Raw genomic sequence first — 26,640 nt, 5'->3', positions numbered from 1 at the left:
TAAAAAACAACTCCTATCATTGATCATAGGGACCACTGAAGTTCTACTCCCAAAACAGATCCTCTAATATTTTCATAGTACAAAAAGTATTACATATTACAGGACACAAATGAATGCTACCTTGACTAGAACTAAATAACAGAAACAGACTATAAAAAGAGATCTGCAAACAAATATAGACCTCTGAGGTGCTGCGAAAAATCTTGATGGGATGTATCTGATTTTACAGTATAATGTAAAGAAATAATTATATATATTTTTTACTTATTACACAATACTACAAGGATGTCGAATTTTAAAAAACATGTTTTTACATGTAAAAAATATGATGACAGATATCTACAGGTTAGTTAATTTAAGGTTTAATATGTGAATTCTTAAAAAGTTGTGTCTGGTCTCATGCTCTTCTTAATGTTCTTAGTACAAACTATCAATAATTATTCAGAATGGGATTCCTTTATTTTTTTAAAGATTTTATTTATTTATTTGAGAGAGAGAGGGGAAGAGCATGAGCCAGGGGGAGAGGGAGAACCAGACTCCTCACTGAGCAGGGAGCCCGCCACGGGGGCCTTGATCCAGGGACCCTGTGATAATGACCAGAGCCAAAGGCAGATGCTTCACCGACTGAGCCATCCAGGTGCCCCAAGAGGGGAATTCCTTTCAATGAAATTTTTTTCTGCTTGGGGAAGAGCTATTGTTCCAGGAGTACCCAAACTATTCAGTAGCCAAATATAATTATGTAACAACAAAATGATCCTGATCCTAGAAGATGAAAACTCGTGGTGGGTTGTTCAAATATGTTTCTATGTACATTTAAGATAATAAGAGTAAAGAAAAAAATCAGAAATTTTGTCTGGTTCATTTAAATGGAAGGCAACAAATTATAAGCCATAAACTGCTTGAAACAATAAATATCATACCTTGACTTAGCATTATAAAGTGGCTCACCTCTAGAGTCCACTATATGGATTTTGAAGTGAAAACCACATAGAATTAAGCACAATCAACTTTCTCAAGGTCTCGTGAATAGCAAGTATCTTTCCTAGTGAATGTCTTTTTTTCAGATAATCATTTCTCTTTTTATCTAATCTGTTTGACAAATTCCCTACGTTTCATATCTAGAAAAGACTAATTTTTTTTAAGGAAAAGACTGTCTGTTTTTGAGACTCATTAGTTAGGTAGTACAAAACTCTGAAACACCACATACCCTGTAAGTACAAAATATTGGGGAGAAAGGGGAAGATCAACCAGAAGTCATAAAATGAAAAAAAAGTATGATCCAAATTTTCTGCTAAATGTTACTGTATTTAAATGTTATTTTCCCTTACTCTATCAATCCTCCCAACTAGCCTATGTATAAAACTACATTGTTATTTGTCTTTTTCTTTCTTTTTTTTTTTAAGTAGCTCTAACTTAGATGCAACTGTCTCAGTTGACCACCAGCTAGGATCCAGGACATGTCACTGACTATGAAATGACATCAACCGTCTCCTGTTTGGCAATCACAATGCAATGATGTGGGAAAGCTATTTTCTTTCCTCCAGCATTACTGGTGTTTCTATATTACATGCAAAAGAGAAATGAACATGGGCCCCAGGGACTTAATCATTTATTTTAAAAATAAAATTATAGAAGACATGATTTACCTAGCTGATCAGATCATTCTAGCAAGGTCAAAGAGGCAACCAAGTTATTGGCTCCATACTGGTTGGTTTAGTAATAAAAGTGATAAAAGTTCTTATTTCTGAGGTTCTAGAAATCATATACATATATACATATATAGAGTGTGGGGGGGGGAGACACACAGAGAGAGAATTCATGCTGAATACTTGTGTGTATATATATCTTTACCTGGTCCAAACTATTCTTATACTCTTTGTACAAAGCCATCCAAAACTCACCTATTTTGATGTACAGCCACTGAAATGTAGACTACCTCAAAATATCAACCTTGTTATCTTACAAAGGATCTGTCTTTAAAGTCATTCCTTCAGGTTAAAGAATGTCCCCTACAAGATCAGTTAAAATATAAACATTACCTGAGTGCTGTAAGAAATTAGCCCATTAAGCATCTACTGAACAAAAGAGTATGTACTAGTTTCTCACATTAGTTAGCTGTCACCTAAAGGAAAAAAAAAAATAATAAAAGAGTCTGAAAGAATGAGATCCAGGAGGGCTGGCCCAGATCTGGAAGCAGATGCAGGGGCACGAACCAAAGACAGATTTCATAAATCCTGTGGATGCAGTCTTGTGTAAGTCTTGTATGTGATAAAACCCTGCGTTACGAAATAAGACAGGCACCTGTATGTCATCGGGGTCACTGGAACTACCTAGAGCAAAAGCAGAGCATTGCTATTCTTGTCCCACTGTGGCTTCACTCTGCAAGGCGGAGCATACATACTGTAGAACCGGAAGGCAGTAAAAGAGGGAATACCAGGGAAAGAAGAATGAGCCTTCCATCCCTAATACAAGGCATTTAAGCAGGGGTACTGGGGAAAAAACACATGGGAACAACATCTGTAGCACTCGGAAGCCGCAATGCCACCTCAAAGTGCTGTAACAGATAGATCACCATAGCAAGGGTAATCCCATTTTCACTCAAAGGCTCCTGGGCATGTTCAGAAATAATTATTCTGCATTTCTAGACTATAACCTTCAAGAGTAAATAAAAGTAAAAACATCAGGTGAAAGCAACTACAAGGAAATCCCTCCATAGGCTGGCTGAAGACAAAGAGGCAAATTTCATAACAGGTATTATTAAGTTCTCTGCAGTAATTGTAAAAGCAGCTATTATGTTAACATAGAGTAAACATACAGTACCTGGCACCAAGTGCTTCACCTGTATAAATTCATTAAGTCCTCAAACAACTCTATGAGATATGCTCTGTTAGCACCACCAACCACATTATCTGAATGAGGAAGTAGACTCAGAGAGGTAAAGTAACCAGCTTGAGGCCACCCAGAGAGTAAGTGGCAGAGCTAGGGTTCAAATCCACGCAGCCTGGCATCAGAGTGCCTGCCCCCGACTGATATGCTCAGCTGCCTCTGTAGACATTCCTGATGGGCCCATTAAAAACCAGAGAGAGGAACTGAATGTACAAAGAAAGGATTATCCAAAGCATTTATAAAGATAAGCAGAAATAATTCAGGTAAGTGAATTATGAAGTAAATAACCCTCTCCACCAGCACCCCCACCAAAAGTGGGGTGTCTTTTTTTTGCTGTTTTTATCACAGGCTGAAAAGTACTGACCAGAAACCTATTGACATTGTTTCATTGGAAGTTCCATTAAGACACTATCCAACACAAATGACTATTTCCTAGTGTCCTGGAATTTACTAATTATCCCACACTGCTGTCTCTTTGATGACAAAATGCCACCAACACTGTCAGTATGACTAGTGAAGTCCGTATTCATAATTTGAAGTCCTAGGATGAGTTTTCAGTTTTATGAACACTTTAGATCTAAATGAAAGGTGAATTTTATTGTGGAAATACCCAATATGCAAGGTTCACAGAGATGAGGACATTACCATACATTTCCAACATCCCACTTAACAGTTTTCATATAAGCTCTTCCTGTTACCAAAATTCAACAAATCGTCTGCACAGGATGTTAAGACTTGCACCCTGTGCCTCACTCAGGAGAGAAGCTGTTGCTCTGGGGACACCAAACGGCTATCAGAATGTATTGATCTCATAAGCACCAGGATGAGGTTAGCGTTGTAATGCTGAGCAGTAATGAGGGGCAACAGAATACAGTTCTGATGAGCCATACCTAGCTCCTTCTGTATGTTGTCAGGGATTCCTGTAATAGTCTTTCTCCTTTTGACTTTCTTCGGTCGTCTTACCAGAGTGTCTGTGTAAATTAGAGACCGCCGAAGGCTGGCCTGGCGATCGAAATTCTCCCCTAATATAGAGTAGTAGAACAAGCAAAGCAATGTTATTTTCAAGCAAGCCGACACCATGCACTTTCTTCCAGAAGCTTGTTGCAAAATGGTAAGAAGGTATTAATAATTATGTTAGCCAGTCATATGATGATGAATGAATGCTGAAGGACAAAAAAAAAAGAAAAAAAAAAAAGGAAGGAAAGCAGATTATCATCATAAGGCTACTTTTTTTTTTCATTTCCAGGTGTGTGTCCTTCCAAAGGAAATACCTTGATCTCATTTGCAAACATGCTGGGGTAACAAGTGCAAATCTGTTAATAACACACTTGAAGAATGATTCCGTGTTATTTAAAAAATGGGTCATTTTGGAAGTGTTTTACATAGGCCCTCTGGTCACCGAAATCACTCTTTACATTAGCGTACATGAGACGGCAATGGGCATATTGGGTTCATTTGGTTATCTCTAGAAAGCAATATTATGTCTTGTCCTCTGTGATGATACAAACAACTTAATCAAGGATTCTTGGATGAAGAGCTTTTTCTTTCAGTCAGGGAAGGTGACAATTTGGACATTGGTAATGACAATTTGGTAATTGCTATGGTGTGAGATACAACTATCATGACCAATAAAAAGCCTTATAATGATAAAGTACTTTTACCACAATGAGACCCAGTAGCACGCTGTTGTTAAAGCTGAATTGCTTTCTCTCCATTTCATAATCACCTTTTACAATTGATCTTAATTCAGACATTTCCAGTAATTTTGCAATCAAACCTAGAATGCCACATCCACAGGACTTTTTTTTAATCTCTACATTCTGAGCTTGTGTGATTAACACACCAATGGGAAACCATAAAATGACACAGTATCAGTTACTGATTGGTCTGCTTTACATTATTTGCCAATTTATTTAAAGAAAGTTTTAGAGCACTGTCTTTGTTAAATGGTTATTCTCCTCAAAAAGAGATTTTAAAAATATATATGTACACAAATTATATACTTCCATCCTTTTTATGTTGTAAAAAAAAAGTATAAAACATTCACTCTTTTCAGCAATATTGACATACATTCAAAGTGGGTATGTTGTAAAGAGTGTATCCTCTATTTAAATAGGAATGAATTGTAAATAGAAACTTATCTAATCTATACAGATTAAAAAATCTGAATGATCAAAACACATTTCACCTACGAAGCAACAAAAATAAATGCTGGCAACTTTGAAAATGCTTGCAACTTTGTTCCTAATGGAGAAAACCAGAAACGATTGAGAGAAGACAGTAAGACACCAGAAGGTGCCATCGCTGTGATAAACGCATCATCATGCGCAATAGCATATATGGTGCTTGTAAGGGGCAAGTCATGACTTCAATGGTCCATTAGTTCCTGTGGCAGAGGAAGACAATTTCCTTGTATCAAGGCATTAAGAACAGACAAAACATTGATAGTTACATCTACTCTCTAGTTTTGCTTCCTAAAAAAACAAAAGATAAACCACCCAAACTCCAAGGAAATTAAGAAACCAACCATGAGAATGGACATCTAAGACATACGCCGTTAAAGGCACCAAACTCTCCATCTTGCATCATGACCCAAAAGGTCTGTCCCTCCTGGTGGACTAAACATTTCTGGAGGGTAGGTACCATGACTCACATATCTTAGCACCACCTGCGTCGCTCAGTTTGACGCCTGACACAAAGTAGGCATTTAATAAATACCTGTTGAGAGGAAATGAATCACTCCCTTTCATTGAAAAACAGCCTTAGTCATGGTTACTACTTAGAAATAAACTTAGCTAATTCAGACATTAGTACAAAGCCAGTTTGTCAAAACTGTTGAAACATCTTTACCCACTGTATCTTCCAGGTAGAAGACTTGTTATCCCACATGGCAGAATATGAAACCTACACATATATACATTTCATTTGAAACATGAAGAATCCCTAGAACATGATGAACCCCTACAGGACTCTGACTAAAGGGATTAAATTATTTTCAGGCTGGCAGCTCATTGTGCTAATGTTCTACCTCTATGCCTGGCCAGCTTTACTCTGGATAGTGTATTTATCGACATTTCTTCTCCCTGCTGAACCTGACTGAAAAATCAAACTAGAGGGTCGATGTTCATCCAAATAAATGAACATATGACAATTCCCTATGGGAAGCTACATTTTAGTCTCAAAAGTTTTCTAGGGCTTCAGAAATATAACATTTAAAGAGCAGGAAGCTATATGACCTATGTTAATTGCTAAAAGTGAAAAATTTAAATATAATGCTTCTTTATATCAGAATATTAGAAAAATCATCTCTTTATGAAATATATGTGTATGCATGTGAACACATGGATCCAGAAGATAAATCAATAAATATGTAATTAGGTATTATATTTAATTATTACATTTTGGAAAATGTTAATCACTCAAAAATAATTTGCTTTTGACATAACTCATATTGCTCGCTTCTTTACTGTCATTCACCTTTCCTATGTGGTATCTGAAGGACTCCTTTTAAACTCTATGTAATTCATATCCACTTAAGTCATCAACAGGAGAGAATTACAGCTCGAAGAAATGGCATTGTCTACTGTCGTTACAATGCATTTCATTGCAAATAATTCTTTATTTCTGAAGCTATAGTTACTCTGTTTTAAATTTCCTAATCTCAGGATAATGTATTTATCCTAATTCCATTAAGGACTGTCGTATTTCATAGCACAATCTTCTTAACTTATAATACTACTTCTGAGATATTTAATCATATATAATGTAATTATGTTTCTGCTACATTTAATCAATCAAATAATGTAATGCATTTTCTTACAGAAAGTATGTGTCCACATATTCCATCAAGCAATAAACACACTTTATTCTGAAACACAGCTACTTACAAAAATGAGCTTAAAAAGATATGACCTAGGTGCCTGAGAATCACATTTGGAAAGATCAACAATGTTATTTGCAAAGAAAATGGAATAAAATACTATGCTATTCTTTTAGGCTTAAGTACAGTAAGTATGGGAAAATGTACATGGAATTTAAAATAATTCATGCACTTATTTACTAAATTTCTCTAGGATTCAAAAGAGATGTCATTTTTATTCTAAATGGAATTTTTAAACATCTGTAAAGTTTTTAAAAAATCTTCAATAACTCTCAATATGTACAAACCTTTCTAACAGCAGTCAAAAGTGGTAGCTTTAGAAGTATAGCAAGGGTGCTGTGGGTTTCCATCTTAATTTTTTATGAAAATTCATCCTTATTGGTCACCTGGTTCTGTTCAGGTTCTGGCCCTATAGGCCATGCTTTGTATGGACTTATTATCAATGATGATTATTAATAATCTGTTTTTCTTGGACACCCTGTCCAATGTTAACTCTTAACACATCTATTTTATACCTGGTACACCCCCCAAACCACTGACCTATCTTCTTTGTGAGCTCTGGAACTAATACAGCAAGAAAATTTTGACTTTTCATCTTTTAACAACTCCTCTAAGTTTGTGAAATATTGCCTTTGAGCTCTATGTATCTTGTTGTTCATCCCCTTAAATATCACAGATGATTAAAATCTGAGCATAATATTCTAAAAGGACTTGAATTTCATGTTTGGCAATATTCATAATCCAACAATATAACATAGTCTAAAAACTTTATATTCAGAAGGAACTGATTTTTATTTGAATTGTAGAATTCAAATTTATGGGGATCAAAATATAATTTTACCATCCTATTGACTTTAAAATGATATTTTTATAAATTTTTATTGTTAATTCACTTGATATTCTTATTTTAAGCCATTTTTCCCTTTTCTACTTGAGAAGACAAAAAGGTAGGAAAATCTATCATTTAGAAATATCACAAAACTGTTATTTCTTCACTTCCATACATACTACATAAAATAGCCCTTTAGAAGGGAAACATGTCATTGTTTTCGTACATACGACCACGTTTAGAAGATGTTCTCAAACAGAATATTTAAAATTAGAAATTTTAAGTAATTCAGTGGAAAAAAAACCCCACATACTTTTGATGAATTCCATGATATCAACCTTTGGTAACACAGTGCTCTAACAAGCAAAAAATATTTCATATCCACACTTATAAGTTTTAATATTCCTTTCACTAAACAAAGAGCAGGAAGCCAGAATACAGCTTTTTACCTTTGATGTATAAATGAGGAGCTAAAAGCATATAACAAACAAAAGCCAAAGTCATTATCCCAAGTATGTTTAGAAAGCTATCTGCAAAGCAAAGCATACCAGTTATGTTAATGGGAACCACATCAGCCTGGACTGTTTGGGCTTGCTGTCGCATCTTCTCTTCTGGTGTTGGCAAGGGAAGTGACTTGGTCCAATTTGTTTGAGTATTAAGGTCAGAGAAGTCACTTGAGGTTGGCGTTTTAGGTCTCCTGATAGAAATAAATCTTTCTTCTTCTGATGAAGAAATAGAACACTGAGGAAAAAAAGGAAGAAGATGTAAACAGCTGGAAGAAACATTTAAAAATACACTTCTTATTTAAAAAATTTTTTAAACTGATTTAAAGCAAACAAACAAAAAAAGGTAACATTTAAGAAAGAAGCAATGGTTTGCAAGGAAACTCATCTTGAGCATGACCGGTTATATATATGATTCACACAGTGGCCTTAGTCCCTAAACCACAAGGACTGCAAAAGGTTTTGCTGACCCACAACATCTTTTCAGTTCTTCCTGCTTTTCCTCTATTTATTGTGGTCAGAAAGCTTATGGATTTAGTTTACCACGAGAAGCCTAGAGAAACATCATGGCTGTGGCCATTGGTTTCCATTTTTATTAAAATTTTATTTGCTCACAGTAATTTCTAGCCTCAATCTTATCTTTTAGGCACCGACCTCAAGGAACACTTCTGAAATGATGAAGCTATTGTTGCTCAAATATGTGTGCTCTTCTGAAACCATTTATATGAAAAAAATCAGTGTGAAATTGTTAAATTCTAAGAAGCTGACTGAAGCTCTTTGACCCTTATCAGAACTGGCAGGGTCTGTTTTGATACAGATTAACATCCTAACTGGGGAGCCCTTCTTCAGTATCTTTCTTCCCATACCATCTTAAAAAGCATAAGCAAGAAGGTTGTTTTGGCAAGCGCTTTCTGATGGACTTCACTGTGGCTGCTGGGCAGCTGATTCTTGGCAAAGCAGCTCCAAGAACCCAAAAGAAATGCAATGTGCTCACAAACAACAATGATGACCAAATAAGGGTAACTGGCTTTTGTTGGGAAATGGCAGTTTATAACATACAATAAATGTCTAAGAACAGCTCTTCGAGTTGAAAGCATTTTGACTAACTTCCACCTATGGAAATAAGAAATTTAAAAGAGTTTTACTTAAGAATAAACAGTCAATGAACCTTTCCAAGGGAGTACCTGTGTCACCAGCACCCAAGTCAGTTCAACACTCCCCTCCCCAAACCACACAGGGTAACTGTGTGGCTGACTTCTAAAACCATAGCTTTGTTTGCCTGTATTTGACCAATGGGAATCATGGTGTACATTCTCTTTGGTAACTTACTTCTTTCATTCGATGTTATGTTTGTGAGGATTCATCTATCTCTAAAAAGCAGGCATTGATACCTTTCTGGATTTAATGCAAGTTTCTAAGAGGACACTGGTAAGAAATTTACAGAAATGCACCAGTTAGAAATTTCAATCACTTAGAAGAACACTGTCATCACTGTTTATTACTATTGGATTCATCTTACTGCAAAATACCTGCTTTTATTCTACAACTACCAGCCCTCCACAAATTTAAAAAAGACTAAAGAAGAACCAACAAAAATGGTTTGGCGTTGGGGACAGGGTCTAGACTAAGAATCCAAAGACCAGAGTCTATTCACTTTATACCTGCAAGTCAAGTGACCTCCAGGCTGCTCCTGAACCCTAAAGTTTCCTTTGCTGTAAAATGGGGATTATCCATTTACCTCCTGAACCTCCAAAAGAGCTACTCTTAAGACCTCTGAGATGATACTGATGAAAATGTCTATGACAAATATTATGGAAATGAAGGTAATGGGAATAAAATGTGACTTTAGGAAAGCAAAATCATGAATTGACAGGTACCCAATTTTTTCTTTTATTGCAAAAACACTACCAATAATAAAGGTGTTGTGGAAATAAATGATATAAAATAAATCATAATTAAACATCTCTATTTTTTACTTTATATTGATATATAAAACATGTAAAATGATATTCTAGTTTCTTTCCCACCAAAGGAAAATGAAATAATGTTTGTAATTAAACTGACAAATAAATACACTCAACTTATGATGAGCATATGTTACTGACTTCTGATTATGATACTAAATTACACCATATCCATTCATGTTTGATCCACCTCTGGGAAAATGGGTACAACTCCTACAGATCCTTGAAAGACAATCAAGGGAATTTTGGGGTCAGCAGCAGCAGCTAAGCCATAGTGATATAAATAATTTCCAGCCTTTCTGCACTTGTAACACTCTTTTTAAAATTTGACTTATATATTCTCTACCCCTAAGATGGAGACACACACACACACAAGTAAATAAAAACTAATTTTATATAAGAATTTCATGACATTGAAGATTGATCTCAACCTAGTAAACTCGGTTACTCCAATTTTCTGATGTACACAGAGAAATAATTTTTCAGATCATCTTGAAATATGGCACAAGCTTTGAAGGCCATGGGAAGCACATGCTAACGAAAGAGGTTTAACAGCAAGAAAAGTAAAGCTGCAGCTTGATGGAGAATAAATAGCAGGGTGACATCCTGCAGAGAGGGCTCCCTTTTCCATGTGACGTCTGCCAAGGGAGAAGGTGAATGAAGCACTGTTTCACAGTTTGTGTGCATCTCAATGGTGCTCATCAGCCCTAGTAACCTACTTTGCTTTTAGTTGGCTGATAGTGTCAGGATTGATAACTTATCACAATGAAACAGTACTGCATTTTAGTCTTTTTGCCAGAAAAATTAAAACCCGGACAGTAATGACTTCCAGAATGATCTGACTCCTATCCCTCCTAGTATTTATAAACACAGCAATGGGCACAGGATAAACCTCCTGCATCTCAACGGCACAACACATCATAAATACTCCAGTAAGACGGATATTGTAATGCTCCTGGGGATTATTATGTTAGCCTCTTAACTAGTCTCCATGCTTCTGTCTATGTTGACTACCCTCCCACTCCAACAGTCTATTTCTCAGAGGCCAGAGGGACTCTCTTAAAATTTAAGTCAGATCATGTTGCTCCTCTGCTCAATGCCCCCAACATCCTTACTATGACCTACAAGGCCCTATGTGATCTGCCAATGGCCCACTGCTATCTCTTACCTAAACTCCTACTATTCTATCCCTTGTTCTACTCCAGCCACACTACCCTTTCCATGCACTTTCTTGTACATATCATGCACACTCCTGCCACAGGACCTTTGCCATTGCTGCTCCCATTGGCTGACATGCTCTTCCCTTAGACACCCACACCTTATTTTTCTTCGGTGTGTACTCAAGAGTCCCTTTCTTGTTGAGATCTCACCTGTTCAGCATCCCTAAAATTTTAACTCCTCCCCAGTATTTTGTTTCTCCCCTCTCCGTTTTTTCTCTTTAGTAAATATCACTTATATACATATATTTTAGTTATTTATCTTGTTTATCTCTCCCATGAGAACATAAGTTCCATGAAGCTTTAAATCAGAATTGCATGGAGAACTCCTGCAAAATTTTGGCTAAAAAAGGGTCACCATTTAGTAACTGATTGCTATATGCCTCGCTCTGGGTTACAGACTTTAAAGAAATTGGTACCTCATTTTTATCTTTATAGCTTTAGCCTCATTTTATAAATAAGGAAATGGAGTAAAGTAAGTTTACTTTTGGGAAGTACACAGTGGACAGCCGGGATTAGAACCCAGACTTGACCTCAGAGTTTCTGCTGTTAAACAGTGTAAAGTAACAACTTGGCAATATTTGCAATCAGTTACTAGGTTGTCTGATCCAAAGATAAAAATCTCCATTTATATCTCTTATTCAAGAACAAACCTTTTGAAAATCTATAAAAGCCCGAAGTGTGGTGTAATGGAAGGAGCACTATAACCTGGAGTAAAACACCAAGTATCAGCACCCTGGCTCTGTCATTTACTAGCTGTAGGTTTTGAGCAACTCAAGCTCCCTGTGTTCAGAAGAGAATAACTCAAATAGCTTCACAATGCTTCATATTAACGGACTCCCTCAATATGGAGTGAACTGTTTTTTTGAACACTGAGTTTAAAGTTGCCTTGCTTTCAGAACTTAAGTGCAGTTTTTAGACCTGTCTATTGGTCAGTAATGTTCATCGGCACCCCATCCCTTAGTCCTGGAAGGAATGGAGAGACACAAATGAAACAAGAAACCACAATTACTTGCTCCAAAATACTTCATTTAGAAAAGGAAGTCACTGGCCACACCAGCAGTTGTTTTGTAGATTTTGGATGCTGTAGACCTGCATTTCAGAGACTAGGTCCTGTCTGGAAACCAGACAAGCTCCCACCAGATGGACAGTGGAGCCTGAAATATGGTCTCTTTGGCAGTTGGCCAAGTTATCAAAAAGTGGGCTTAACTGTAAATCATAGACTAGCCCAGGCTTTTTTTTTTTTTTTTTAATCTGCTATGCTCTTAGAAATTAGAAACTGGAATTATAACCAGAGCTAAATTTAGCACTCATTTAGCAATTATTACATAAAAATACAGAACAGATGAAACTATATAGAGCAATATTTAAGAGGATGTCAACATATATTCCACTCCCTTTTGCAGGACACTTACTCAGTCTTTGGTGTTTTTCTTCCCAGAATTACATCTCTCTTTACTTTTGGTTTTCAAGATTTTAGATGGTTTTTGAAGGTGTCAAAACTTCTGCAGTCTTTTTTGGCTATATGCTTCTACCTTCAGTGTATTCAGACACAAAAGATCCTGACTTAATTCTGTTCTCTCCTATTTCTCTTTCCCCCTCTGGACCCAGCAACAACCAAAAAAGCAGGGATGGTAGAAATGGATCCATACAAAAGCACAGTTCATGGTTCATCCAGCAACTCCATGATGGCCAGGTAGTGGTGACCATATCCACATTATTAAATAACTTTGTTCCTTTTCTTCCCATCAGTGTATTAGTCCATTTACCACAAAGTTAGCCCCTTTATCAATACTACATATTGAATTTAAAATACTGTGGATTTAAACTCTTGCTTTAAGTCATCTTTCCCTTAAAATAACAGAAAATACTTAAATTAGAACATAAATGTTTAAAATGACGCAGTATTTGTTTTTAATCTTTTAATTTTCATAAATGATATATACAAAGTATATAACATAACATTATGAATACTACCCAACCCATAACTTACATAAAATATTACCAATAACTGCATCTACCTCCATGCTCCTCCTTGCAACCCCCAAGATAACCACTCTCCCGAGTTGTGCAATATTCATTCCCTTACTTTTTGTTATGTGTGTACAACTATGTGTAAATTACATGTTTATATTTGCTTTGACTTTTATAAAAATGGTTTCATTCTCTCTGTTGTGTTCTTGTGTTTCTAAGACACACACTGTTTTTGTTGAGCCTGAAATTCATTCATTTTATGGGCATACATTCCAGTCCAATACCGTATTTATTTATTCACTCTTTTATTGATGGATATTTGGGTTGTAAAAGATGTTCTTTCTGTTATCTCAACAATTTAGAACTCCCAAAACAGAGAGGTGAGGAGGAGAAGGCTGTATGTAGCTAAGGCTCAATTCCCCCACATACTCATTGTTGGGAGGGAAAACAGGAGCTCTGGAGTCACATCTGGATTTGAATTCTGGCTCACTTTTAAGGATAGTGAAGGTGTTCACTGTCATGACTGTGGTGATGGGCTCATATGTGTAAACATATGTCAAAACTTATTAAATTGTATAATTTAAATATGTGTATTTATATTATGTAAATTATGTCAATAACACTGCTTTAAAACAGAGAGATTTCAGTTTCAGTATTTTAAAACTATGTGATCTGAAGCAAATGATATAATCTCCAAAATACAGTTTCTTCCTCTGTGACATGCACACAATCCCAGCTACCTCTCATGGCCGCATTAAGTACTAAATAGACTTACAGAGAGCATTAAGCCTAGTCTCTGGCTCCTAAACTTTTCTGCATGCTGGTGCTTGATTCCATACTGGGAGATGACAGAAATATCAACAAGACAGGAATGCTGTGTCCCCATTTAAAGGGGAAGGCAGATATGAATAGAGCCTTATTCCAGTGTAATGGGATGTTTACAACAAGAGAAACTGGGACAAGTTACTAGAGACACCCTCACTGGTTTGAATGCATTGAAGGCCTGAAAAAAATGACAATCCCCAATCTTCTCATTCTTGCTTGCAAGATACAGAGTAACAAGGTGTCCCAAATTGTAGAGCACTCTGTGTTCCCACTGTGCCCTGAAATTACTCACACAGAGAGACCCAATACAAATGAATGCATTGAGAGGCATCATAAGTGTTTTCTAGACCATATACCACCAAAGGCCAGGCACTATGTGTATATATTGAGACCAAGTAGCACTTAAATGGTTTTTAAAAAAGCCAAAAATCCAAAAATCATGAATGAATGAATACCAGACAAGTCAATGGTGGAATGAAAAATGACAATAGCAGGCATAATGAGAAGGAAGTTGGTTAATTTAGTAATCTTGCTCTTTTGTTTCACCAACATTGCGCCAAGGAAAATAAAATGGAGGATAAAGTGAGAGGCCCTGCATTCACCTCCTCCCTGATGCACTCTAGCCATGGGCTCTTAGGAAAGTAATTTCATTAATCCTGAGTCTCAGATTTCAGATCTTTAAAAATGATAGTAATGATTATGAAAATACCTCTTTCCTAGGAGTTCCCATGGAAAAGGAGATATAATGTGTGAACAAGTTTGGAAAATGTTCTAAAGTGTTCTACCATTATTGTAAAGTTAGTACTAGCATGACTGCTAGTAGCTCTACTTGGTGATAACCTAGGAAGACACAACCACCACAAGTTTTTTAGCAGTTGCTGAAACCTCTCAAATTCATTGCTTTAGGCAGGAAATTCTATGTGGGTGGAATAAGAGATATAGCATGACGGGGAGAGTGGCCAAATTTCACTATCCAGGGAGTCATTTTCTTTAAAGTCTGGTTTGAAAAACCAAGCAGTTTAATAATACTGTACTAATCATTACTTGAGCATATTCTGTGTGCCAGGCACCATACGAAGAATTTCATTAACATTAATTCACTTCAACCTCACTGCATCCCTCTCCAAGGTAGATAAGGTAAGCCGTGTATCGAAACCAGAACTCCTTTGAAAGTGAAAGGGGGTGCTCTGAATAATTACACAGGATAGCAGCTGTAAACCAGGGTTGTCCTGAGCAAACTAGAACACGGGGCTTATAACTCTTTATAATGTGGAAACTGAAGCTCATGGAGAGAAGCTTCAACAAGTAGAAAAGCTGCCCCAAACTGGTGTTCTCAAGCATCATGTGATGGAAGACTCCAATGTGTGCAGTTACAGAGCAAGCCTCCTGTCCTTCTGTCTTCTTCAAAGTCCTCCTTTGATTTAAATATCCCTCATCGATGAGGACTGAGAGAGAACCTGAGATGCCAGTTCCAAGAATAACAGGAGATGGGAAATTTGGGGTTCTATCAATACCATTAAAGCCAACCTTTTATTGCCGTAATCCCAGTCTAATTTATGTGTTTGGGGGTTAATTTTCCACAAGAGATTGAGTAACCCATGACTGACATCCATTGTGCTGAGACAATGGGGCCTCTATGAATGTTTCCCGGATTCAGTGACTTATCATCAAATATAACCTCCAACAACGGCAGTTGAAGAAATGCCCTATCAACTCAAAGGAAATGTTTTGGCATCTATAACTGAACTTCCTTCAAATACCTGAAAACCTGTTTGGTAGTACTGCTACGCACTGAAAACTGAAAGAAAAAAACCGTCAAGACTAGAAGTGTACTAAAGCAATCACTTACTCTCTGATTTCACAGTTGGGGCGGGGGAAGGTATTTTGTGAGATTTCTAAAACCCTTTGCAGACAGCACTTTTCATGCAGCAGGTTTATATATAACCTATATCGCTGGAAATATTTTAATTATTTTTCTTGTTACACTTTGAGAGATACGTGTAGATATCATTAGCAAAACACCACTCCTTATACCAGAAACAGGAGTCCTACTTAGTAACTGTTTTGCATTAGGATAATTATTATAGAATAATTCTCTAGAATAAACACCCAGAAGGAGATGTCCCCTAGGTTCTTTGTTCTAATTTAGGCTTTTAACCTTTACCTTATTAGCAACTCTCATTTTAGGAGAGTGCTTCTATCCTAGGCACCTAAGAGATGCTTCATAGCATTGAATGCAAATTAGATGCTTTTCACTCTATATGGTTCTTTCAATGTCAGAGCCTTTGTAGCCCAAGCACTTGTTAAATTTTACATAGTCCACTTTTCTCCTCACCATACTCCACCCCACACTGCTTACCAAGGAAATACAAAGTAAAGTGTTTCCCCAGAATTTTCCCTCACATTTGACCTCTACACACTCTGTACCTAAAATAATCCCAACCTTTAGAGTGACTTTTAAGAATTGCACTTAAGGGTCTTGGTCTTAACACGGAAATCATAAACTGCTGGCTCGGAGCCCCTTTTACAGTTACTGGACTCCCACCTGATTTCAAATGCCAACTTGGTCATATATGGAATCCCATAAAGATTTAAGTCTACTTTATAGTCAACATTCTGTCCCACTGGTCTGTATACTCAGGTTCCACACTGAGTAATTCCTGACTCTTTTTAATACCTGGTGAGGCCAATTCTCCTTCCTTAGTGCTCCTCGGTGTTACAGCTTTCCCAGCTTTTACCCTTAGATTCAGCCTCTCTGGTTCTCTCCCTCCTCTTTCCATCCCCCAAATTAACTCTAGACCAAACCAAAACTAAACTATTCAACTTCTTATTGGTATTGTGTTATTTTTATAAATTAACTTGGACAGAAAGACAGTTTTTTGATACTGAGTCCTCTAAGATCATAGTGTCTTTTAATTTATTCAAATCTTGTGTTCTCTTCCATAGTATTTAAATTTTTTTCACATAGATGTTACACTTATGAATTTATCCCTTCTTTGTCTGCTAGCAGAACTTAAGATTTTTTCTACTACATCTTGTAACTTGCTTTTGTAGATATGAAAATTATTTATTTTCATACATAAATTTCATACCTTACTCTGTCACTGAATTCTAATACTGATAGCAGTTTTAATTTTTTATCTTCCTGGAGTCACCAAGAATGATAATATCATCTCAGTCTTCCCTACTTTTGAGCCTCTTATTCTATAGCTTTTCTAATCGTTCTGGCTGGTTTTTCCCATACAGTGCAATAATAGTGATAGTGAATGTGCTGTCTTATGCCTTATCTAACAAGAATGGCTCATTAAAAATCATGTTGGATTTGCTGACAAAGGAGATACATTTTAAGTTATGAGTATCTACCTGTTCCTATATCATGTTTTTTTGTGTTTTTTTTTTTATCAAGAATGGCTATTGAATTGTATCAAATAACTTGTCAATATCTATGGCTTTGACCTGATTTTTCTCTTCAAATCTATTAATATGATTACTGTGTGATTAGATTAACTGAAACTGAATTCCCTTGCATTATTATTGGGATAAATTCAGGTTGATTTTTTAGTATTTGTCTTGTAATGAGCTGTTAGATTATGTTTCTTAACATCCTACTTATGACTTCTAATGATAATATTCATGAATGAGACTGGCCAGTTGATTTTCTGCTTTGTGTAATCTTTGTCAGGCTTGGCCTCAGGGTTAAGCTAATTCATTTAAAAAAAAAAATTCATACCATATCCTTTTTCTTTGCTCTGGGAAAGTTTCAAGCATTGGATTTTTCTTTTTTTTTTTTTTTTAAGATTTATCTATTTGAGAGAGCGAGAATGAAAGAGAGTACATGAGAGGGGAGAGGGTCAGAGGGAGAAGCAGGCTCCCCGCTGAGCAGGGACCTCGATGCGGGACTCGATCCCAGGACTCCGGGACCATGACCCGAGCCGAAGGCAGTCGCTCAACCAACTGAGCCACCCAGGCGCCCCTCAAGCATTGGATTTACTAAAGCTTTAGTAGAACCCTCTCTATGAAACCATCTGAGCTTTGTGATTTTTAAAATTTGGTCCATTTTTTTTTTATATGGGCTTCATTTTTCTACCCAGCTTTATCAAGATATAATCAACATATAACATTGTGTAAGTTTAAGGTGTATAATGTGATAATTTGCTTTATGTGTAGACTGCAAAATGACTGCCACAATAAGATCAGTAAACCCATCTATTACCTAACAGTTTACTTTTTTTGGGTCAATCTGGTATGAATTTTTTATAAAATTTCTCTATTTTTAAAAACAGAAATCAGTCTGTTAAAATACGCCCTTGCTAGAAGTTCTAGTGTTAGATTTGATACATTACATAAATTAGAAAATCAGTTTCAGTATTATCTACTTTCATCTAACAAAAGATGGTATATATAACTTTGTTATAAATACATAATCATAGAGTCCTCTGCTTAAAAAATGTTAGTGACTTCCTATGAACTATGCAGTAAAAGCTAACTCCTTCACTTAACATGCCCCCCCTGGCCCGTGATCCCACCTCAGTCTCCCTCCACTACTACCCGTTAACACTCTTGGTGGACTCAGTAACTCCGGAGCTGATCCATCTCTCCCCTGCCCTTGCCCGTCACAAGCTCACCTCCAACATGCCCCTACCACCCACTCTCAGAAACATGCCCTGGGCTTAATCATTACATAACATCAGATGTGAGGTCTTAGTAGTGGTTCAATAATTGATAATCCTGTATAATTTACTGAAGGTGTGAGAATAAAAGAATCAAGAATGTTCCCAACATTTCTGACTTAAACATCTAGTAGAATGGAGTTATGGCTTACTGAGGTGGGGAAAACTATGAGAGGAGCAGGTAGGGTTGGGAGAATCACATACTAGGATTTGGTTAAGTTTGAGATACCCATAAGACATTTAAGTGGAAATGGATAGTAAGCAGAGAAATGCACGAGTCTGGACTAGTGAATGAAATTCAGAAAACTTCAGTGCATGGAACTTAAGGCCATGGGACTCAATGAAATCACCCAAAGGAGTGAGCCTGTTTCAGAGGAGCAGAATTACACCAAGGTTTAGATACATGGGAAAAGAGCACCCAACAAATGACTGAGAAGCAATGGCTAGCGAGCAATGAGGAAAACCAGAAGTGTGTGGTCTCATGAAAGCCAAGTACAGAAGAAAAGAACAGTAAACTATGTTAAAGGCTGTTGAGAGTTTGAATCAGAGGAGGGCTGAGAACTAACTATTAGATCTGGCAACGTAGACATGATGATTAGACTTAACAAGAGTAACTTCAGTAGCATGCTGGGGATAAATGTTTATTTGGAGGGGGTTCAAAGGAGATTGTGAGAAAAGACAGTGTTGACAGCAAGTCTAGACAGTTCGTTGGAGAAGTTCTATTATAAAGAAGAACTGAAAAGTGTGGCAGAATTTGGAGGGGGATAAAAGGTCAAAGGAGAGTTTCTTCAAGATGAAAGAAAATACAGTATATTCAAATAATGATGGTTATGATGCAATAAAGAGAGAAAATTGATTAGGTAAAAGAGAGGGGTAAACTTCAAGTATGAAGTCCTTGAGAATCTGGCTTTAATCAGTCCATTGAAAAAATACTGAGTCCTCACTACATGCCAAGCCCAAACCTAGGCGCTTGGGATGCAACAGGGCAGAAAGAAGCAAGGACTATTGACCCATTGCAATGGCAGGAAAGGGTAGTAGGTGGAAGAACAGATGCAAGCAGTTCAATAGGTTTGGTTGTGAAAGGATGTAACTTTGGATTGCCCCCCCCCCCCCCCGCCACCACCCAGTGCAGGAAATATCAAAGACAGTAAATATCTGAGAGTAAAGCAGAAAACATGGTATTTGGAGATTTGAGAAGAAGGCGTGAAATATAATTTGGTAGAGTGGAAGAATGAATTGATGAGCTAATATGGTAGGACTGCTGCCACTTTAGGTTTGAGGTCAGACATTTATAGTACAATCAGCTAATATAACCTAGTATTTTTTTCTAGCCTTGTTTAGCTAGCCAGGCTTTAGTGCAGAGCAGGGATAGAGCTGCATTCAAGGGCGGGGGGGGCGGATTTCTCTAGGAAGCTGGCAGGAGGCGAGAGGGGCCAGCAGAGTTGAAAGTGTGTGCAAAGAAGTGAATATAACTGTGGGCCATGTAATCTAAGCTGGGGAAGGATGACTGATGACAGGAAGAGGGTAGGGTCAGTGGAACAGAATTTCTCATGGGGGTCCAATAATTTTTGAAATGGGATTCAAGAAAGGAAAGAAGGAAGGGAGAAAAGAAGGACGGAAGGAAAAAATGGGACTCCAGAGGGATCAAGCTGGAAAGGCAGTAAATGAAATTATCCTTGACTCTTTTCTTACAACTTCAGCAAACTCTGTAGGATCCACTTTTTTTTTTAATTTTTTTAAAGATTTTATTTATTTATTTGAGAGAGAGATTGAGATAGAGACAGAGAGCATGAGGGGGGGAGGGTCAGAGGGAGAAGCCGACTCCCCACTGAGCAGGGAGCCCGATGCGGGACTCGATCCCAGGACTCCAGGATCATGACCTGAGCCGAAGGCAGTCGCTTAACCAACTGAGCCACCCAGGCGCCCTGTAGGATCCACTTTTTAAAAAAAATTTTATTATGTTATGTTAGTCACCATACATTACATCATTAGTTTTTGATGTAGTGTTCCATGATTCATTGTTTGCATATTAACACCCAGTGCTCCATGCAATATGTGCCCTCCTTAATACGCATCACTGGGCTAACCCATCCCCCATCCCCTTTCCCTCTAAAATCCTCAGTTTGTTTCTCAGAGTCCATAGTCTCTCATGGTTCGCCTCCCACTCTGATTCCCCCCTTCATTTTTCCCTTCCTACTACCTTCTTTTTTTATTTTTTTTTTAAGATTTTTTTTTTTTTTGAGAGAGAGAGAAAATGAGAGATAGACAGCATGAGAGGGAAGAGGGTCAGAGGGAGAAGTAGATTCCCTGCTGAGCAGGGAGCCCGATGTGGGATTCGATCGCGGGACTCCAGGATCATGACCTGAGCCGAAGGCAGTCGCTTAACCAACTGAGCCACCCAGGCGCCCCCTATCTTCTTTTTTTTTTTTTTTAATATATATAATGTATTATTTGTTGCAGAGGTACAGATCTGTGATTCATCAGTCTTACACAATTCACAGCGCTCACCACAGCACATACCCTCCCCAATGTCTATCACCCAGCCACCCCAACCCCACTCCAGCAACCCTCAGTTTGTTTCCTGAGATTAAGAGCCTCTTATGGTTTGTCTCCCTCTCTGGTTTCATCTTATTTCATTTTTTTTCTCCCTTCCCCTATGGTCCTCTGTCTTGTTTCTCAAATTCCTCATATGATACTTGTCTTTCTCTGATTGACTTATTTCACTTAGCATAATACCCTGTAGTTCCATCTACGTTGTTGCAAATGGCAAGATTTTGGGGTTTTCTGATGGCTGCATAATATTCCAGTGTATGTGTCACACACCACATCTCCTTTATCCATTCATCTGTTGATGGACATCTAGGCTCTTTCCATAGTTTGGCTATTATGGATGTTGCTGCTATAAACAGTGGGGTGCAGGTGCCCTTCAGATCACTACATTTGTATCTTTGGGGTAAATACCCAGTAGTGCAATTGCTGGGTCATAGGGTAGCTCTATTTTCAACTTTTTGAGGAACCTCCATACTGTTTTCCAGAGTGGCTGCATCAGCTTGCATTCCCACCAACAGTGTAGGAGGGTTCCCCTTTCTCCGCATCCTCGCCAACATCTGTTGTTTCCTGACTTGTTAATTTCAGCCATTCTGACTGGTGTGAGGTGGTATCTCACTGAGGTTTTGATTTGGATTTCCCTGATGAGGAGTGATGTTGAGCACTTTTTCATGTGTCTGTTGGTCATCTGGATGTCTTCTTTGAAGAAATGTCTGTTCATGTCTTCTGCCCATTTCTCGATTGGATTAGTTGTTCTTTGGGTGGAGTTTGATAAGTTCTTTATAGATTTTGGACACTAGCCCTTTATCCAATATGTCATTTGCAAGTATCTTCTCCCATTCTGTTGGTTGTCTTTTGGTTTTGTTGACTGTTTCCTTTGCTGTGCAAAAGCTTTTTGTCTTGATGAAGTCCCAATAGTTCATTTTTGCCCTTGCTTCCCTTGCCTTTGGTGATGTTTCTAGGAAAAAGTTGCTGTGGCAGAGGTCGAAGAGGTTGCTGCCTGTGTTCTCCTCTAGGATTTTGATGGATTCCTGTCTCACATTTAAGTCTTTCATCCATTTTGGGTCTATTTTTGTGTTTGGTGTAAGGAAATGGTCCAGTTTCATTCTTCTGCATGTGGCTGTCCAATTTTCCCAACACCATTTGTTGAAGAGACTGTCTTTTCGCCATTGGACATTCTTTCCTGCTTTGTCACAGATGAGTTGACCATAGAGTGGAGGGTCCATTTCTGGGCTCTCTGTTCCATTGATCTATGTGTCTGTTTTTGTGCCAGTACCATACTGTCTTGATGATGACAGCTTTGTAATAGAGCTTGAAGTCCGGAATTGTGATGCCACCAGCTTTGCTTTCCTTTTTCAACATTCCTCTGGCTATTCTGGGTCTTTTCTGGCTCCATACAGATTTTAGGATTATTTGTTCCACTTTTCTGAGAAAAGTTGATGGTTATTTTGATAGGGATTGCATTAAATGTGTAGATTGCTCTAGGTAGCATAGACATTTTCACAATAGTTGTTCTTCCAATCCATGAGCATGGAACGTTTTTCCTTTTTTTTGTGTCTTCTCCATTTCTTTCATGAGTATTCTAGAGTTTTCTGAGTACAGACTCTTTGCCTCTTTGGTTAGATTTATTCCTAGGTATCTTATGGTTTTGGGTGCAATTGTAAATGGGATTGACTCCTTAATTTCTCTTTCTTCTGTCTTGTTGTTGGCATATAGGAATGCCACTGATTTCTGTGCATTGATTTCATATCCTGCCACTTTAGTGAATTCCTGTGTGAGTTCTAGCAGTTTCGGGGTGGAGTCCTTTGGGTTTTCCACATACAGTATCATATCATCTGCAAAGAGAGAGAGTTTGACTTCTTCTTTGCTGGTTCAGATGCCTTTTATTTCTTTTTGTTGTCTGATTGCTGTGGCTAGGACTTCTAGTACTATGTTGAATAGCAGTGGTGATAGTAGACATCCCTGCCATGTTCCTGACCTTAGGGGAAAAGCTCTCAGTTTTTCCCCACTGAGAATGATATTGGCTATGGGTTTTTCATAGATGGCTTTTATGATATTGAGGTATGTACCCTCTAACCCTACACTCTGAAGAGTTTTGATCAAGAAAGGATGCTGTACTTTGTCAAATGCTTTTTCTTCATCTATTGAGAGGATCACATGGTTCTTGTTCTTTCTTTTATTAAGGTATTGTATCACATTAATTATTTGCGGATGTTGAACCAACCTTGCAGCCCAGGAATAAATCCCACTTGGTCGCGGTGAATAATCCTTTTAATGTACTGTTGGGCTGAAGGATTCACTTTTAAAATAAAGCTAGAATTGCAGTACCTGGGTGGCTCATCTGGTTAGGCATCTGCCTTTGGCTCAAGTCATGATCTCAGGGTCCTGGGATCCAGTCCCGAGTCGGGCTTCCTGCTCAGTGGGGAGTGTGCTTCTCCCTCTCCCACTGCCTCTCCCCCTGCCTCTCCCCCGTTTGTGCTCTGTCTTTCTCTCTCTCTCTGTCAAATGAATAAATAAAATCTTTAAAAATAAATAAATAAAATAAAGCTAGACTCTCTACCACTGCCACCCTGGTCCCAGCCCACATCGTCTGTATCTTTGCCAGGATTACTGCAATGGCCTAGTGACTTGTCACTCTACTTCCATCGTCAACTCTCCACGGTCCTGTCTCCATCCAGTAGCCATGTTGCATTAAATAGTAAATCAGATCATGCTACTTTCCACCTCAGTTCCTCCAGGGCCTCCCCATCTCACCCAGGAACAACAAGTCCAAGGTCCTCACCATGCCCAATCCAGCCACTCCGGTGGTTCTGGCTATTTCCCCCACAGGATAACCATATTACCGTCTCCAGGCCTTTGAACTTACTCGCTCTTCTTCCCAGAATGCTCTTCCCAAAGACAGTCACATGCAGTGTTCCTACACTTCATTCTGAGGTCTGCTCTAATGACACCCTCAGAGAGCCCTTCTTGAACACTCAATCTAAAAATAGTAGCCCTGTCACTCTAAAACCCTCCTTACTAATGTTTCATTTTTCTTCATAACATGTATCACCACTTTGTGTTATATTTATTTGTTTACTCTTGTTTTCCCTCTGATAAAAGGGACTTTGTCTTTTTCACTTGATAGGTCTGCAGAACCTATGATGATGCTTGGTTTGTTGGAGATGCTGCGTAAATATCTGGAGTCAATGAATGAATGAGCAGACTTTCAAAAAGATCTGAGAGAGTAATCTTACTCCAATCCCCACTTTCTAGATACGGAAATGAGTGCCTGGAAGGCCCAAGTGATACATCCAAAGAAACCCAACAAGTGGCAGAGCTAAGACGTGAAATTCGTCTCCTCACTCCCAGGATGCCACCCGCTCTGAATTTCATCTCTTAGATTCTCCTTTTCTCACCACTGACACAGCCATTCTTTTGGTCTAGTCCTTGGTATGTCTTGCCCATTGCAACAGCCCTGTGACTCTCCTTCTTACATATCTTACCCTCTCCCCAGCCCTTCCCCACTTCCTGAATGCCCAAACGAGAAGAATTTCACTTTCACATGTTACTCTATGACAAACACTTATTGTAGCAGGTAATACGGAAAACCCTTTTTATTCTGGCTAGTTCTCCCTACCAGAGAGCTGTAATTTCCTTGAGGCACATACAGATACCTTATTAATCATCGCATTTTGCAATTTCTGGGTATATGGCATATATTCTTAAGAAACATTTATTGCACCGGCTACTCTACTTCATGGAATGTTCTCCAAGATTTGCTGCCTGGCTCACTCTTTTAATCCCAATCACCTCTTTGCTCAGGAAGGCCTGCCCTTTTAGTTTAAAATGTCAACCTCCCCCCTCTCTCATTCTGCTTTATTTTCCTCCAGAGTGCGTATCACTTTCTAATATAGCATCACTGCTTATTTACTCATGTCTCATTGTCAGATCAACCACTATCAAGGGCAAGGATTTCTTCTGTTTGCTTCACTGTTACGTCTTCAGCACCCAGAATAGTCCCTGGCACACAGGACCTGCATAATAAATACTTAACTTGAAAATGAATTTACAAGTCTGTGCTTAAAGTAGTTCTGTTTAGGAACACATTGAGGAGGGATAATGGAATACGTCCAAATGATTACCAATGATGGCCGCGCCGCATGGAGACATCAGTGCATCATCATGATACGGTGAGCAGTGAGGGGAGGGTCACAGAGATTCTTAATAAAGACTCCTGATTCAGGATATGTACTTAGTAATTGTTCTGGAAATAACTGTTGAAGAATGAGCCAGCTCCATAGCCCATCACGCACTAAGCACTGTGTGGGGTGCACACAAATGAATCCTTCTCCTTGACTGGAAGATACTTCAGCACTAGGTGGGGTGAAGGACCCATAGGAAGTGGTAGAAAAAGCATAATGACCTATAAAAGTTAATTTCCACACCAATTTCAGGGCTTTTGTCACTGAAAGCAGTACTAGGTCTTGTTGACTTATATGTAGTTAATTAAAAAAAAAAAAAAAGCATATGGTCTGGTGGAGAACACTGTAATTAATCCAATAGCTATGAATAAACAAAAAGATGGAGAATGTGCTCCAAGACCATCAAATGGGATGTGCAACAGTGAGAGGCAAGTCATTTTTTTGATGCTCCATGGAACCAAGAAATTACAGAAGTGAATGCAACACTGAATGATGTAGCCTAACTGAGAAAGAGATGCAAGGGCGGGAGGGACGGAAGGAAGTTAGTTCGTTAACATGACGGAATAGTTTGTTAGTTGATGTTTAATTAAAATATAATCATCCATGCACAAACAATGAATCATGGAACACTACATCAAAAAACTAATGATGTAATGTATGGTGATTAACATAAAAATAAAAAAATTAAAAAATATATAATCATCCATAGTTAATACATTATATAATTTGATATTCATTTTATTCTGAAAAAATTTCTTACATTGAGAAGACATTCAGGCCTGATAATTGAAAAAATTTTGAACATACTTCAACTTGGTTCTATATATTTAAGAAAAAAAAGTTCCCTTTAAATATCACTAACAGTATATTCTAAGGATTTCAAAAACACTTTTACCCAAGGATATATGGCAGTAAAGGAAGGTAAGATTTGAAAGCAGCTCTGTGCTTTTATGAGGGTCCAAATATAGGAAGGCCGAGAGTCCAGACATTGTGACTGAGCCTGTAACCCAGACGGGGTTTTCAGGGAGCCCCTGAAACAGTTCACCCTCCCAGCACACACACCAGCAAAGGCTCTTCCACTACTCCTCAGCCTCCATTTTACAGAAGCATTTGGCCCCAAGAAGAGATCTAAGGTTCCACAACCAACTCTGGTTTCTGCTC

At 38.0% G+C, this 26,640-nt stretch overlaps 1 protein-coding gene across 1 annotated transcript in view; it reads right to left on the bottom strand.

The window, feature by feature from the left end:
* NHSL1 (NHS like 1) overlaps positions 1-26,640 on the bottom strand; it is a 228,573-nt gene that overhangs the window by 11,229 nt on the left and 190,704 nt on the right. Inside the window, exons 4-5 of the mRNA XM_088023737.1 lie at positions 8,144-8,336; positions 3,777-3,908 (exon numbers count right to left, since the gene is read on the bottom strand). Of these exons, the coding sequence (XP_087879863.1) occupies positions 3,777-3,908; positions 8,144-8,336 (325 nt within the window). The remainder of the gene's footprint in view (positions 1-3,776; positions 3,909-8,143; positions 8,337-26,640) is intronic.

The sequence above is a fragment of the Eumetopias jubatus genome, unplaced genomic scaffold, assembly GCF_037043125.1.
Source record: "Eumetopias jubatus isolate StellerSeaLion01/CBP00866 unplaced genomic scaffold, mEumJub1_p1.0 scaffold_6, whole genome shotgun sequence".
Classification (NCBI taxonomy): Eukaryota; Metazoa; Chordata; class Mammalia; order Carnivora; family Otariidae; genus Eumetopias; species Eumetopias jubatus.
Note: the sequence above shows the minus strand (reverse complement) of the source record. Positions and strands in the feature narration are given on the sequence as shown.